The sequence below is a fragment of the Gobius niger genome (assembly GCF_951799975.1).
Source record: "Gobius niger genome assembly, chromosome: 8".
NCBI classification, from domain to species: domain Eukaryota; kingdom Metazoa; phylum Chordata; class Actinopteri; order Gobiiformes; family Gobiidae; genus Gobius; species Gobius niger.
The window spans coordinates 25,368,514-25,384,633 of NC_136859.1; the positions used below are offsets into that span (position 1 = coordinate 25,368,514).

The following is a 16,120-nucleotide window of genomic DNA, read 5'->3' on the forward strand; positions in this document are numbered from 1 at the left end:
TGGTTCTTATCATGCATGACACATGACAACAAGAAGTTGGCAAGAATTCTTATTTAAGACTTTGGTCTAAGAGCATAATCTGAAATTAATATCAAGCATTATTGGCCACAGGCAGCCAAGAACAAATTTTTTTCTAGTGTAGAAATTATAAAAGCTGCATTCTTTCTACAGTGGGGGAATCCAATCCAAGGCCATTTTCCAAAGCTGTCTGATAGATCTCCAAGGCTTGCTCCAAAGGCAATGCACTTCCCTCACTCGTCTCAATGATGGCTATGGTCTCTCCAAACTCATTACACATTATAGTAGGAGTACCCTGTGTCTGCAAAATAAAGTTTGATTAAGAATTGCACACAATATTCATCCACTGTATGTATCATTTAGTTAATGAGAGGTACTGACTTGTTGAATATTTGTCGTCTGGATTTGAATGACTTGAGGCTGTAAATTAGCTAGTTCAACAGTGGCACTGTCCACCACAGCCACAGCGGTTTCGGTCTCCATGGCAGTCGCAGTACCTGCTTGATTTTCCAGCTGCTGCTTTCGGGCATGTGTCTTCTTGTGGTTTCTAAGGTTGGAGAAGGTCTTGAATGCTTTACCACATAATGGACACACGTGCGGCCGCTCCCCAGTGTGAGTTCGCCGGTGTTCAGCAAGGTGCATGCTTTGGATGAAGTTTTTGCCACACAGCTCACAGTGGAATGGCCTCTCTCCTGAATGCGTGCGCAGATGCTCGCGCAGGTGTGTGTTTTGACGGAAGCGCTTGCCACACACCTGACAAGGATAGGGGCGCTCCCCAGTGTGGACCCTCTGATGCAGAGCTACTCCAGAGGAGGACACAAACTGTTTCCCACAAACAGGACATTGATGAGCTTTAGGGTGTTTGCCTGGGGTGCAGCGTGGCCGTCCAGGACCTACAGCGAAGTGGCTGAGTTTGTGTAGCCTGAGGTTAGCGAGAGAATTGAGCTTCTTTCCACAGATGTTGCAATCTTGGCTTCCCCGAATAATGGCCAGATCAGCTGGCTGTGTCTCCATTGTGGCGGATGTCGAAGGCTGCGGTGGTCCATCAGTAGACATTGGTGCTTTGGGATTTTGTTCGGACTTGGTCAATGCACCAACCAGAGTGGGGTGCTGTTGGAGACAATGTGCATCTCGCTCTCTCAGGGTTATGAAGCCTGCCTCACAGTGAGAGCAGGGAAACGGTGCAGGAGAACCTGGATGTTTTGTAAAACGGTGTAGAGCTAGCTTAGCAGGCCAGCGAAATTTAGCTGGGCAGTCAGGGCATGACTGCAAACCTGCTCTTGAGTGCAGTATGGCGTGGTTCCGGAGGTTGGAAGATTGAGAAAATGAGCGATTGCAGACCTGACAGCGATACGGCCGTACACCCGAATGAATGAGGTTGTGGCGGATTAGGTTGGCTAGCAGCGAGAAGGTTTTTCCACAGTCCGAACACTGATATGGCCTCTCTCCTGTGTGCGTCCGGATGTGGTTGTTCACATGTATTTGCTTTTTAAAAGACTTTCCACAGATGCCACACATAAAACTGCACTCAGCAGCATGAGCCTTCCTCCTATGAATGACCAGCTGCTTCTGAGAAGAGAAAGTCTTGGAGCAGCTACGACAAGAGAAAGTGCTGTTATCTGTGGACACAGCAGGAAACTCAGTGGACCCCATCTCACCAGCATTTACCTCAGGAGAAGGCTGGTCGACCTGTTTGGTTTCTATGGGACTTGTTTTTTCCGTTGTGTCATTGACTTCTGACACATTGCTGCCATTTATCACCTCCAGATGCTCTTCATTATACTGCTCCTTTTGTTGTAAACTCTGCAGTTGACTAGAGCCTATCTGATCCTCTTCTAGTGGAGCCCAGAGAGAGTCCTTCTTCTCACGTGCCTTTTGAAGAATTGCAAGAGCAGAGATGGGTGCTCTTTTTGGAACAGGAACCTTAAAATAAAAATAAAAAACAATAAAAACATCAAAGTTATTAAAATTATACATTAACATTTCATTGCACAAATGTTAGCACAGAGTATTCTACCATGAATGAAGTCACTGGGGCAGAGGCATCATGATTTAGGTGTATGCGTCTGTGATACAGTTGTTTTGTCATACTGGTAAACACTTTGTTGCAGAAAGTACATTTGTAAAAAGGATCAGCAGTGTGTGCTTTCCTGTAAGACACAAACCACAATAATGAACATCACAACAAAATGTACAGTTGATTTTGTGAAGTGATTTTGTATACCTGTGAGTTATTAGGGTCAATTCTGTTGCAAATCCCTGCCCACAGTCCACACACAAGAACCTGGCCACCCCTGTGTGAGAACGCATATGCGTCTCTAAGGACATAGCTCTTTTAAATATTTTACCACATTCAGAGCATTCATATGTGCCTTGTTCATGTACACGTCTGTGGCAAGCCAACCTGCTTGCAGTGGTGAAGGTTCGAGGGCATAGATCACACTGTTGTGGAGTAGACCAGAGTGAGGAGGGTTTCTTTTCTTTAATACTGAGCCGTACTTCTGTTGCCTTCTCTGCAGATTCTTCTCTAACCCTCGCTTCCTCAAAAATACTCACAACCCCAGTTTCCTCACTCTCTTTATCCTGGGCCAGGAAGTGCTCCCCCTGGTGCTGGAGAAAGTCCTCCGGTGTATTGAAGAGGAGAGAGCACTCGGAGCATTCATAGGGGTGACTAAGAAGCACCATCTCAGTTGACTGCTGATGGTGGGCTACGTTCTGGATATTAGGGGCTAACCTCAACTCCAGTCTTTGAACACCATTTTCAATAAGACCTTTTCTTGAACCTGCCACAGCGGGATGCAGCTTAGTGCGACGCTGAGCAGGAGAGCTGGACCTGTCGGCTAAAGCTTGCGCTGTGAGAATCTGCAAGTGCATGGTAGCAGAGCCAGGGGCCGGAGTCACTGATGGCAGCAGAGTGGACCGAGTGGGTTTTGAAGCTATCTGGTATTTTTTCTGTTGCTGCTGCTGCGCCAACACCTGAAAATACAGATCAAATATCAGGTCTATTCAATCCCAGAGCATGTATCCTGGCCATTGTGGATATCAAAGAACTTAAGGGAAAATGTGGCCATGCTTTACGCATGAAGTGTGGGTTCACAAAACAGCTGAACCCAATATTGTTTACAAATAACAACTCACACAAAAACAGTGATATTTTTAACTAAATCTACCACATGTAAAACACATACAGATAATTAAACCTGTTACTCTCAAACCCTTAGTGTGAAAAAACAACAAGTTATTAACTTTAATACCTGTGCTAAAATTTCCCCAGCTTGCTCCTCACTGAGGACGTAGTTCTGCATGTTATTTAGAGGAGTGATGGTGCCATCAGGCTGAAGAATATACTCCTGTAACAAATGTAAACATTCAGTTACTTTGAAGACAGGCCATTAAGTAAGTATCTCACATTTTACAGCACTATTTAGTCTATTACCACTGTTGAGTCAGGATTGCTGTGAGTGACACTCCGGCTGTGAGTGTGCCTGTGCTCCAGCCATGTTTCTGGTGAGTTAAACAGGGCCAGACAGTCCAAACACTGATACTGTACTGGTTGAGAATCGTGAGTCTCTTGTTTTACTTCCACTTGTGTTTCCATAACCTCACAGTCTGAAACACATGCATTAGAATTCCTTAATTCCTTAGATACTAGTCACCCTAACCCTATGCCTATTTTGTAACAAAAACTCAAATGTTAGCAGACATAAAATACAATACATATAATCATACCATATAATCATACTGAAATGTATTTACAGAAAAATACCTTCCATATCTGCTCCAACCTCTCTCATGTGCATTTCTTGATGCTGTAGAAGCTCATCAGAATTTACCAGAAGTGTCCCACACTCTAAACATTGGTACTGCTGATCTTGTCCCACCTCTGGAATACCATGGGCCATCATTGCATTCACTGCTCCGATCCCTTCCTCTCCTTCTGAAGCAGTGTGGATCTGCTGGTGTACAAGTACATCCTCCAAAGTGTTGAAGAGCTGGTGGCACTCACTGCACATGAACTGGTGCTCAACATACATATCCTCTGCTTCATCCTGTTGCTCAGCCATTCTGTATGGGCAGACTTATTCAAAGTGGTTGATGAAGTGGGCGAGCGATGGGTCACCACCTATACACACATAACGTTATAACTTACAGTCTGCATATCAAACCTATTTAGACATACGAGTCAATGCAGTTTCATGTCTCAGAGCCCGTAGCCCATTAGAAGTGGAGAAAAACAAATATGATAAACGCTCCGCTGCTGACGACTTGATGCTAACACGGACTGTCGTTTTGATGGCACAAATGCAAGGGTTTTAATGCAGTACTGGACTTGTTTGAAACGTGCGATGGCACATGGAGTGCTCTTGGCGGCGCTCCTTTCGACAGAACAGACCTGTTTGTCCACACCGCGGTTTCCTGACTGAAGACGCCCGCTTCGCACGGCGGTCGTGAGGCGGCGCTAGCTACTTTCCCCCGAAGTCTCTCGTTGCCACGGAAGGCCTTTCTTTCTCTTACCTCTCATTCGCTCTCGTTGGATGGTCGCCCCTGAAGTCGCCACCCTTCCAGTCGCGTTTGCTCCGTTTAATACCCTGGTAATTCCAAGACTGTAAACAATCAAATAATTGCATAAATCTAGCGAAACACACTCCTCAAAGCGTGTAATGAACCGTTTGCCCGCCGACCGCTACCATCCTTGTGAAAAGAAGTCCCGCCCAATGCGGTAGTCCTGAACAGTACCGACAATCTGATTGGACAGGACCCTTGTCTATTTCGTTTAGGAACTCTTAGTTATTTAATTTATTGCATGTTTTTTTATGAAGCCGGCGGTAGAGTAGAGCTGAAAACATTGGAATATGGTTTAATAATGTTTCTATCCATACCTTTGTGAGCGAAGTTTTCTTGAGGTTTTTGTAGTAGTAGTAGTGGTTGATAGAAAAACTCAAATTCCCATGAACCCACGTTATCTGGACGTCACTGTGCGTCACGTTACGTCCCCCTCTCCCCCACCATCGCTGATCTACAGAGGAAGAAAGGGGGAGACGAGCAACCTACCCAGAACGCTGTAAGTCTAATTTGTTTATCCAACATATAAAATTATTGATATGCCGCTAAAGTGACAAACGCTGGAATATTAAGGACGACCTATATTTGACCTGGTTTTAGTTCACACAAATATGAGCGGCAGCGGGCGGCCCAGGACCAGCTCATTCGCTGAGCCTCCCGGAGCTCCCGGGTCCGCAGCAGCCGGTGCCGGATCATCTGTAGCCGGCGGAAGTTCGACAGGAAAGACCGGTGCTTCACAGGCCAGTGGAGGCAGCACGACGAGTTTCGGGAATTTGAAATTACCCAGTAAGTTCTTGTTATATATTTCGCCCGCTTAAGTTTTATGAACTGCTTGGCGGTGTGTGATTGAAAGCAAACTCCCTCTTGATAATTTTGTCGATCATTGTTACGCCGCTGCCCTTAGCACATTAGCAGTTAGCACTCCGTTGGCTAGCTTGTTAAAAAAAATCTATAGCCATGTTTTTCCTTACATTGTTGATGTGAACAACACCTTTATCAATAGTCTATGGGTCTAAGGTTGCATATTTTGGAGGTCAACTGAGGCATTGCCTATTTTGTCCTGATAATCTACTACTGTAGTCCATCGATGCCAGGCTTGTGTTGGCTACTTGTAGCTGTAGGATTCTTCATCAGTGCCAGATGTGAGCTATATACCCTGGTTTAGTTGCAAATGGGTTTAGAAATTGCTCTGTTGCATTGATGAGGCGTTGGTTTGTGTCTTTTGCCTGTCCTTTTATGTTTGCTTATTAACCAGCACATGTTGACGTTACCTTATCTTCCTGAACTCTTGGATACCTGACTGTATGCATGCTGACATGTGTGCTGTGCATCATCGCATGCAGACAGTTCACTTAAATGTATGTAAACATAATTGAGTGGTGCCAATGTAAGAGCTCAGTCTAATGACACATGCACACAAGTGTCTGATAAACCAGTAGAACCATTGCTTTATATCAAGGTTCTACAAACCTCCTGGATCCAAATAGCCAATTGTCCCTAAAAGTACTCTTCTCATCCCCAAAGAGCTGCAACAAATTTTGAATTGTGCATTTACTATCAAAATGGGGACTAATCCAGCTCTAAACCAAGACGAAACGTGTCAAAACGAGTAATCGTGGCCTATTACTGCTTTATAGCGTTACATCTTGGCAGTTGATGACATTTTAAAAGGAAATTACTTTAAGTAATAGTATTATTTAGTTTATTACTACCAGACAGGTTTAATTGTTTTTATGTTCGAACTGAGTAATCAAAATACAGTATAAAAGCGACTAATTTGGAATTAACAAGTGAAAAACCTGGTTACAGCAGTATTTGAGTTTGTTTGAACTTGTAGCAAATGCATAGAACATAATAAAATATAGTACGGTATCACCTATTTTGAAAGAATGTATGTGAAATCGATCTTTTCAAACACATTGCCAAAAGCAATGAAGAGATCTTGAAGAGAAATAGATGCAGTCGTGTCTATGGTGGTCTGTTGGCTTTGTCATATCAAGTTATTTGGGAGGACAGGGAAATTGTCAATGTTAATTTGATCCTTTTTCAGCCAATGTCTGCATGGTTCTTACACCGACAAACAACATTGGTGCTATTTGCCTTCTAGTGTGGGTGCGTGTCCCGGTGCCCATCTATTTCTCTTACTCATCAGGCTTGCATTGACGTATCGGAACCAAAGCTGACAGGTTCACAGCTCATTTTTGCATTCATTATTTAAAAGTCTATCATTCAGCTGCCTCTTCATATTTAATGTCCTTCTGTCTGCACTTAACACTGCTAAAAATGTTTTGCTGAAAGATGAGTCAGTGATATAGTGTAAGATTCTCAATAATTGTTAACATAACATCCTGGAATAAGATTGCAGCTGAGTTGTAAAGGGGATAGCTCTATCAGACGCGTCATCTGGCAGGTTTATGTATTGCATTTTGTGGAAGGAATGCTTTATCATCATAAGCAATAAGCATAAGCACCATCTTTCTTCTTTGACTCTCTAATTACCTGCAATCATGAGTTATCCCATGGAACCAAGTGAGCAAGCTCAGAAAATGGAAGCACTTCTGGGTGCGCTACTGTCCACCCAATTTCATCACATGCCCAGACAAGTCTCCTGGCAGTGGGCCCCTCAGCGCTCCTTCCTCGCTGTCAGTGCTCCTGATGCAGATTTGTCAAATCATTTGTGACCCAGACCCAACACATAATGGGCAGACCGAAAGCAGTGACCTGCTGCTTGACCCTAACTTAAGCGGTTAGAAATTAGCTTTACCCAACACGGCCAAACATCAACATATGTTTTGTGTCTATTAACATACATTCTGTGTTTGGCTTTTTTTGGTGATAACTTTTAAAGCTTTATTTTTGTTTTGTTTTTCTAAGAATTACATAAATAAAACTGCAAGAAACAGCAGTCAAGGGATTTACTGTACCTTAACAATGTCTTGGTGTACAATAATTGAACATGGAAAGAATTGAGGAGTGGAAACATTTGAACTTGGTTCTAAAGATGAAGACATCTTTATGCTGTAGCAGAAAGATTTCTTATTTGTTTAGTACATTTTGCTTGACCGTTAATCACTCCATACTTGGTAGTAGCAAGTTAATCATTCATTCATTCAAACACTAGGAAAAATCTCTGAGATCAAAAATCTCTTTTGCAAGAGTGCCCTGGGCCAAGAGGCAGGTATAGCCACAGGTGTCTCTGTCCTGTAGCACCATCAAACCTGCCTCACAAACGTTGTTGGTTTGAGTGGGCTCTCCAAGGCCAGAGGAGAGTGTGGTGCAAATATCAGGAGCTCATTACCAGCCAGTGTCAGGGGCTTAGTTCACTTCCGTGCATAGTGAATTACTGCTTTGAGGCTTGTGCTTAGTAATTTGTAATTTGTGAAATTTTATACTGAATTTTATTGCTATGGAGTAATGTTGTGTTATGTGATTGCTAACTTTGATTGTTTCCTTTTTTCTGCGTCTTCAGGAGACAGTGGCAAAGTGACAACGGTTGTAGCCACACCGGGCCAAGGGCCCGACCGCCCACAGGAAGTGTCTTACACAGACATAAAAGTTATTGGAAATGGCTCGTTTGGAGTTGTCTACCAGGCGCGACTTATCGACAGCCAGGAGATGGTGGCAATAAAGAAAGTTCTTCAGGACAAGAGGTTTAAGGTATGTTTACTTGGGGACAATTATGCCCTTAATATGTAATAACTTTACATAACACTTGTTTCTTTTACAGAATAGGGAGTTGCAGATTATGAGAAAGTTGGACCACTGCAACATTGTGAGGCTACGTTATTTCTTTTATTCCAGTGGTGAAAAGGTTTGTGTGAAATAAGTTACATTTAAACTTTATTCTATGCCCATCATTCCCATCCATATTATTACTGCATCTCCTGACGGTAGCTTTTCTTTCTTTAGAAAGATGAGGTGTATTTAAATCTGGTGCTGGACTATGTCCCCGAGACGGTGTACAGGGTAGCACGGCACTTTAACAAGGCAAAGACCACAATCCCCATCATATATGTTAAGGTAAGTGACGTATTGATTAGAGTGTTTTACATATTGCATGATTATTGTAATGCATGATGTTTCTATAGTATAAATGTGTTATTTTTTATGCGCTGTAATTATTATACTTTATTCTTGCTCCATTAACTATAATTTGTGTTTTTTTATCATGTTTTTTATTGATAAAAAACAATAAAAAGCATGTATTAGTATTTATTAGCGGTTCTTGATACATTATTTTTTCTCCTTGTAATTGCCTTCGATAAGCAGCCGGGTGTTTTTCACAGGCAGCTCACTGTTAAGGGATTATGAATGTGAAAGGGGAGAGACTATCCCATGGGTGTTAGTCTGTTTGCAGCAGACGTGGGTCACTGTGTAAAAGGGTGCCCAGTCCTTGTGTGCATGTTCTGTCTCTCGCTGCACAGAGGACATTAGGGCGGTCTCATGGCCCATGTGTCCACCTCAGTCTGCTGCTCTCTTGCGTTGCCTCTGCCTCAGCTCACGCTCAGCAACGCAACGGTCTTTCTTTGTCCCTGGGCTTTTATCACATTCGTCATTGTATTCCATCAGTGCTCATTTTAGTCTTTTGGCACGTCTTTGTTGTACCGCTATCGTTGCAGTCAGCCACCTTCTGTATCTATCTGATTTGTGTTGAGCTGCTGTCAGTGCATCATGTGGAAAATCCCAGCAAAGATTTGTTATTTGTCACATTTAAATGCTTGGTGTCTTTGCTCAGACCTATTTAACGGTTTCAAGCTTAGATGGATTTTGGCTTAACATAAAATTATTTGGGTAAAATATATCAATGCAATTTTTATTAAAATGTCAAATTAATATGAAAATCTGTTCACATTAGAAATTGCACAGAACACTTATTTGCTTGACCAAAATGGAGTGAAATTTGGATTGTTGGTAAAACTTCTATGCAGCGTCTTGTAGATGTAAAACCTTGTAGTCCTTTAACTGCCTCTTCATGTGATTCCTAGTGTTTGTTTGGAAACCTAGTTCAAAGTTTAGCCTTTTAGCCTTTTTGCAGTTTAAGATTTCATTCTTTTGGATGTGAAAACTAACAGATTTTGTGCAAATGTTGACTGAACAAGCCTTGATTCTTAAGTTGAAAACAGTGGTTCTCGTGGCAGTATTTTGACACAAGTACTCATTATTCTGTGTTCCCTCCTAGGTGTACATGTACCAGCTATTCCGCAGTCTGGCTTATATCCATTCCCAGGGTGTGTGTCACAGAGACATCAAGCCTCAGAATCTTCTGGTGGATCCAGAGACAGCCATTCTCAAGCTCTGTGACTTTGGCAGGTTGGTGGATCTCTTCATTTCGCCATGGCCTGACTTTAATGTTCTTTTGAATATTGCAAATACATGCAGGTTTGGGTGTGTTTTTGCACAGACTTAGATAGTTACTTACAAGTATTTGTTTGTGGCTTTTTTTCATTTTTAAAGGATTTTTGACCACTAGACTTTGTTGGACAGGACAGCACAGGGCAAAAATACTCTCGTTCAAGGCCTATTTGGCTTATCTCTTCCTTTGTCTTTTTCAGTGCAAAGCAGCTCGTTCGAGGGGAACCAAATGTGTCCTATATCTGCTCACGGTACTATCGTGCCCCAGAGCTCATCTTTGGTGCCACTGACTACACGTCCAACATTGACATCTGGTCAGCTGGCTGTGTGCTGGCAGAGCTGCTACTGGGCCAGCCTATCTTTCCTGGAGACAGTGGAGTGGACCAGCTTGTAGAAATTATTAAGGTAATGAAATGGGGGCTGTAGAAGTTACTGTCATTTCCGGACTATAAGCCGCTACTTTTTCACATGCCTTGAACCCTGCAGCTTACACAACAAAGCAGATAATTAATCGATCTGTACGGTCATACTGAATACTGTCATGTTATCAATAACAATGCACCTGGGTCCAAATACACTTGGATATTTCTGAGAAAGACGCAATAACGGCTCCAAATCCAAACAAGCTTTTCGCTTGGAGAAGATGGAGAGCTGCAGATTTCGCACGGTTCCTTTCGGATGTACCTCACTCATCTGCAAAATTACTCAGACAGGTGGCAAACCCTGTCTCTGTCTTCTCCTGCCGTGACTGTAACATTTCTTTGCTGCTGAAATATTATGGAGGGACAAAGCGAAGTGCGGGATAAATTCATCAAAAGTCGGCCTTGAACGATTCAATCAACATCAACAATGTCTTGACTGTATTTCTGAGTAATTTGACGTTATCCTTAATGAAAAAGCAATGCTTTTCTTTCAAAAATAAGGATATTGTAAGTGACCCCAAACCTTTGATCGGCGGTGTATGTTTATTATTTGCCCTCAATAGTTCTAACATTGCAGTAATACAGGAGCTGACGGAAAGTGTTTACCTTGCTTCACTTTTTCCACGTTTTATTATATTATAGCCTTATTCCATTTATTAAATTATTATTTATGATCAATCTACACACAAATACCCCATAATGACAAAGAGGAAAACTTTTTGCCAATTTATTGAAAATCAAATCAAAAACTGAAATGTCACATGTCCATAAGTATTCACACTCTTTGCTATGACACTCAAAATCAATTCAGTTCAATTCAATTGATTGGACTTGATTTGGAATGGCACACACCTATCCATGGAAGCCGCCGAGCTGACAGTGCATGTCAGAGCAGAAACCAAGCCCTGAAGTCAACGGAATTGTCTTTAGACCTCAGGTTTGTATTGAGGCACAGATCTGGGGAAGGGCACATACAAATTGTTCCACAATTGAAGGCCCCGAAGAGCACAGTGCCTCCACCATTCGTAAATATAAGTTAAGCTGGTTGTGTGTGGAAACCTTCCAGATGGTCAACCAACGCTCCACCAATCAGGCCTTTATGGTAGAGTGGCCAGACGGAAACCTCTCCTGTAAAAGGCACATGACCGTCCACTTGGAGTTTGCCTAAAGGCACCTAATCCACTTTCAGACCACGAGAAACAAGATTCTCTGGCCTGATGAAACCAAGATGGAACTTTCTGGCCTGAATATCAATCATCACGTCAGAGTAGAGTGAGCATGTTTTGAATGTTTAACACAGCGTGTCTTTCCCGTGTGCTTACATAAGGCATGTTTAGCGCACCTGTCTTGCCTCATGCACGGCTGGAGAGAGAGGCACAGCGCGTGGATGGTCTGACACCGTGCACTCTCGGGCGGGGTAGCGGGGATGAACAGATATGATGCAGGGAATGCATCCATGAGAGGGAGAGAGCCTTTTTCAATAGCGCGGCGACTCTGCAATCCCGCGAAAAAGACCGTTGAGGCCGAAGCCTTTTCCGTTCAAGTGGACTGGCACACGGGGCCCCGGGGGCGTTATGATAGCAGGTTTTGGTACCTGTCCCTAATAGCTGGAAAGATGAGCGCAGCAATGTACAGAGACATCCTGGATGAAAACCTGCTCCAGAGCGCTCGGGACCTGTGACTGGGGCAAAGGTTCACCTTCCAACCGGACAACGACCCTAAGCATCCAGTCAAGATAACAAAAGACAAGTCTGCTGTGTGTCCTTGAGTGACCCAGACAGCCCAGACTTGAACCTGATTGAACATCTCTGGGAATAGCTAAAAATAGCTAACCTTGCAAAACTCTTTAAAAACCTTTTTCACTTTCTCTTCATTATTGGGTATTGTGTATAGACTGATGAATTTATTAATTTAATATATTTAATTAATAAATTCATCAGTCTATACACAATACCCAAATTTGGGCTGTAACATAACAAAATGTGGGAAATGTGAAGGGGCGTGCTTTCTGGACGCACTGCAAATTGCCTGTCCCCACTGTTGTATTACCACATAACCTTGCTCGATGTGAGACCTTTGAAACTGCGCGTTAACTTTATCCTGCCAAAGTAAAGGGCTCAGCCAGCCCCCACCCCACAGTACCCACAAATATTTGAAACACAGTGATAAGTTAGTGCACCAACACAGCATTATGAAAGAAGTTTACAAAATATTGTCAAGTAGAAAATAATCTGACCTACCAATTCAGTTTTGTTTGTATTTGTTTGTTTAATAGTTGAAAATCTGCTGGAAGTTGCAGGACCTTTTTTCTCTAGAACAGCATCGCATACGGAGCGACGGCTGCTTGTGAGGCATTCAAGGACCTGTGAAATAGAAAACTTTAGCACTTTTACTTTGATGCAAAACTGATTGTAAGTGTTTATTGGTGTTTAGAACAGCAGTGTGTTTACTTTGCTGAGTATATGGTATGTTTTTTTATTTAGTTAAAGACAGGACAGTGCACAATTTAACATTGACCAATAGGAAAGATGCATTGTACCAGGTTATAGCAGAGATGCTAATTTCCACCTGTAGTTCCTGGGAAGGTTGATATATTTTCATGTTGTGAAAAAATGTTCTACACAGTTGGTAAATTAATTTTCTCATTCGATTTGAATGCATCTTGGGTGCTCCATACGGCAACAAATAAGGGTGTGTGTGTCACTGTGAGGGGAGAAGGGCTCGACAGGTCACTCACAAAAACAACCTAATATTGGGTTGCATATTGGAACCATCATCTAATAATGATTTATATTTTCAGGTTCTGGGGACACCGACGAGGGAGCAAATCAGAGAAATGAACCCTAACTACACAGAGTTCAAATTCCCACAGATAAAAGCGCATCCATGGACAAAGGTGAATTATTGATACTTTGCCATGTAAAATGTGTGTTGTCTACTTAAATGGAGTGATGCTACATTTCAATGAACCCGGTCTCTCCTGTAGGTGTTTAAGCCTCGCACCCCCCCTGAGGCCATTGCCTTGTGCTCGCGACTGTTGGAGTACACGCCAGTGACCAGGCTGTCTCCTCTGGAAGCTTGTGCACATGCTTTCTTTGATGAGCTGCGCCAACCCAACACCCGCTTGCCCAGTGGACGAGAACTGCCACACCTCTTCAATTTCAGTCCCGTTGGTCAGTTTGATCTCTAGTTATTTGATCACATCTGAAAAACAAACATGTATGCTAACATTGTGTTTGCCCTTCTCTTCCCAGAGCTATCTATCCAACCCCAGCTGAACACCACACTCATTCCACCTCATGCCCGCGCACAGACATCACCTGCCTCCCATGGTATTGTTTAAGTAAAATACAAATACTATTAAATAGGTTTGCACATTGAATAAACATCCAATGAATGTTGTGTTGCCTCTTGTTCCCAACAGAGGGCAGTGTTTCAGACAGTACCGCCCAGCCCAGCTCAGCGCCTGGATCTATCAGCAACAGCACCTGAAGATCTCTTCCCTTGTGGTCATCCTTTGATTTTAGTTTTACCCCAGTTTTCTTTCTCTTCTCCACTCCTCAGTTCATCCTCCCCCTGGCTCCGAACTTAAACATGTGCAACCCCACACAAAAATTCCCAGTGCTCCCTGAATGTTGACAGTGGAAAGCAGTTGACTTTGGGAAGGTGTGAGTTGTTTTAGGACACTCAGACAAAGCCACACATTGGCTTCATTTGAGCTTTTGTGGCTTTTGGTCGACCTTTTATATAAAAAAAAAAACGGGCCTTTATTTCGGGTAGGATGTTTGGGAGATCAGGAGAGGGTTATTCACTTGATATATGTAAGTTATAATCAGTTTTATTGCTTTTTTTTAATAAACATTTTTTTATTTAGACAAGCATATTTTACGTGTGACTGGGGACTCGATTGGTAAAGTGGAGATCTTGTCTGTTCGTGACAATCGTATGTTTTGAGATTAAAAATGCTTGATAATGAAGCATTTTATTTTATTGTCCGTCCCACGGCGTTGCGAGTAAAAGAAATGCGCTTAGCTACATTAAAGTAAGTCCCTGGTAGAATAAATGCGTGGTTAGATCCATGTCTTTTAAAATAAGATTTGGTTTTAAATTTTACTCCAAGCGAGTGGACTCAAAACACTCAAGTGAGGGGTTGTGTATTAGAGTAGTACACACCTCCATTTCCTCACTGTAAGCTTTGCTTTAGAAACACTGGACAGTAACCATTTCATCCATTGTTACAGAGCATCTCGAAGAAGGAGGACAGTGTAAATGCTCTCCAGCTGAACGGATGACTTCTGGTGAACTATATGTGACTGAAAAAGGCAAATTGTTTTCGTATTGCATTTGTTATGTTTTTGTTGTTGTTTATTATGTCAATTTATGGCGTTTGGTCACATATCAGCTGGATTATGTGTATGTAGGACTAGATCTAGCACAGCACGGGGGCAGCATCCTCGGGTTGAGCTGGGTTTCTACAGTCATTTGCTAGTTTGCGCACTGATTGAATGCATTTACGTCTCTCAGCTATACAGTTGCAATAAACCCTCTTCAATCTTCCCAAGCAGCCTGCCTGCACTTTCATATCATGATTTTCTGATTTTTAATGGCTTGAATTGATCTGAATAACAGGCCAGATGATGTGCATGTTCAGTCACATGATAGTACTTCCACAGAGTAGTCTCACCAGAAATTATGCTGAAAATCCCTAACCAACATTTTGGAGCTTTCCATTCCTTTAAACAAATCCCTTCTCTGCTTATTTTTTCCACTGCTAAACTGTAAATATCAAGTACCTTTTATTTTGTTATTTTTATTGTTATTATTATTGTTGTTCCTGTAATTTTTTTTCTCTAGTCGACCGGCGCAGCAGTGGCGGGATTGTGTATTCTCAGTCGCAGTCTGTAAATACAATTTCATTTCAGTCCCTGGTTCAGGAGGGAAAACAGAACAAAATGTTTCATTTTTATTCTCTCTCCCTCCATTACACTCTTCGTTGCTTCCCTGTTTTCCCATAAATGTTGTCATGACTGCATTATTTATTGTATTATATTTGTGGGCTTCTTGGTTTCTTTTCATTTCTACCTACAGCAGAAAACTTGAGGGAATACATATTTTTTATTCCATTATTCCCCGCGTCACAGGCAAAACTCTCATCTAAGATACTGTACTCTGATCCAGATGTTGAGGGTGTTTTGAGCTATCGGTCTTTAAAATGCACACAGAAATGCCCATTGAACTTCAATGTGAAGGGAATGTTACAAGCCTCTGGATCTTTGGGGACATGTGGGAGGGAGCACAGATCAGTGAGTGTGTTTGACAGTGAGAGTGTGTGCGTGTGTGCGTGTATGGTCTACAGGGGACATTTCTTTTGACAGATAACATCTCCTTTGTCTGACTGTTTTCTCTTAGCTTACAATATGTTTGAGTGCAACGGTTTACCTATCAACTTGTATGTATGTATGCTTCACAGACACAGCTGCAGGGAATGTATGTTTAAATACAGTATGTGCTGACGGACTATGAACATTGTATTTGTTTAGCAAAAGCTGATTTTATGCTATTTTAATGTTTCTTCCTCAAACTTGTCGGTTTTAGTTTTAAAATTTGCTGTGACCATGCTCTTTTTATCACTTTCTTGTGAGTGAAATGTCAAAAGTTGAACAGTTGGATGAAGGAGATGACTCAAAGGAGGGATGGAGGGAGAGAGAGTGTTTTTGTTTGTTGGTATAAATGATTAAACTCATTAATAAAGTGACGAAACAGTT

General features: G+C 42.3%; 2 protein-coding genes across 2 annotated transcripts; one reads left to right on the plus strand and one right to left on the minus strand.

Moving 5' to 3' along the window:
* Positions 1-47: 47 nt before the first annotated feature.
* On the minus strand, positions 48-4,708 carry znf526 (zinc finger protein 526). Its single transcript, XM_079561554.1, has 8 exons — positions 4,534-4,708; positions 3,785-4,141; positions 3,455-3,627; positions 3,273-3,368; positions 2,243-2,994; positions 2,036-2,168; positions 400-1,941; positions 48-319 (listed from the first exon to the last, which is right to left on the minus strand). The coding sequence occupies exons 2-8, from the start codon at positions 4,080-4,082 to the stop codon at positions 146-148; spliced, it is 3,168 nt and encodes a 1,055-aa protein (XP_079417680.1). The 5' UTR covers positions 4,083-4,141; positions 4,534-4,708; the 3' UTR covers positions 48-145.
* A 225-nt stretch (positions 4,709-4,933) lies between these two features.
* Positions 4,934-16,120, plus strand: gsk3ab (glycogen synthase kinase 3 alpha b). Its single transcript, XM_079561409.1, has 11 exons — positions 4,934-5,080; positions 5,182-5,367; positions 8,051-8,238; positions 8,309-8,392; positions 8,491-8,601; positions 9,761-9,891; positions 10,134-10,338; positions 13,156-13,251; positions 13,342-13,528; positions 13,610-13,687; positions 13,780-16,120. The coding sequence occupies exons 2-11, from the start codon at positions 5,193-5,195 to the stop codon at positions 13,845-13,847; spliced, it is 1,323 nt and encodes a 440-aa protein (XP_079417535.1). The 5' UTR covers positions 4,934-5,080; positions 5,182-5,192; the 3' UTR covers positions 13,848-16,120.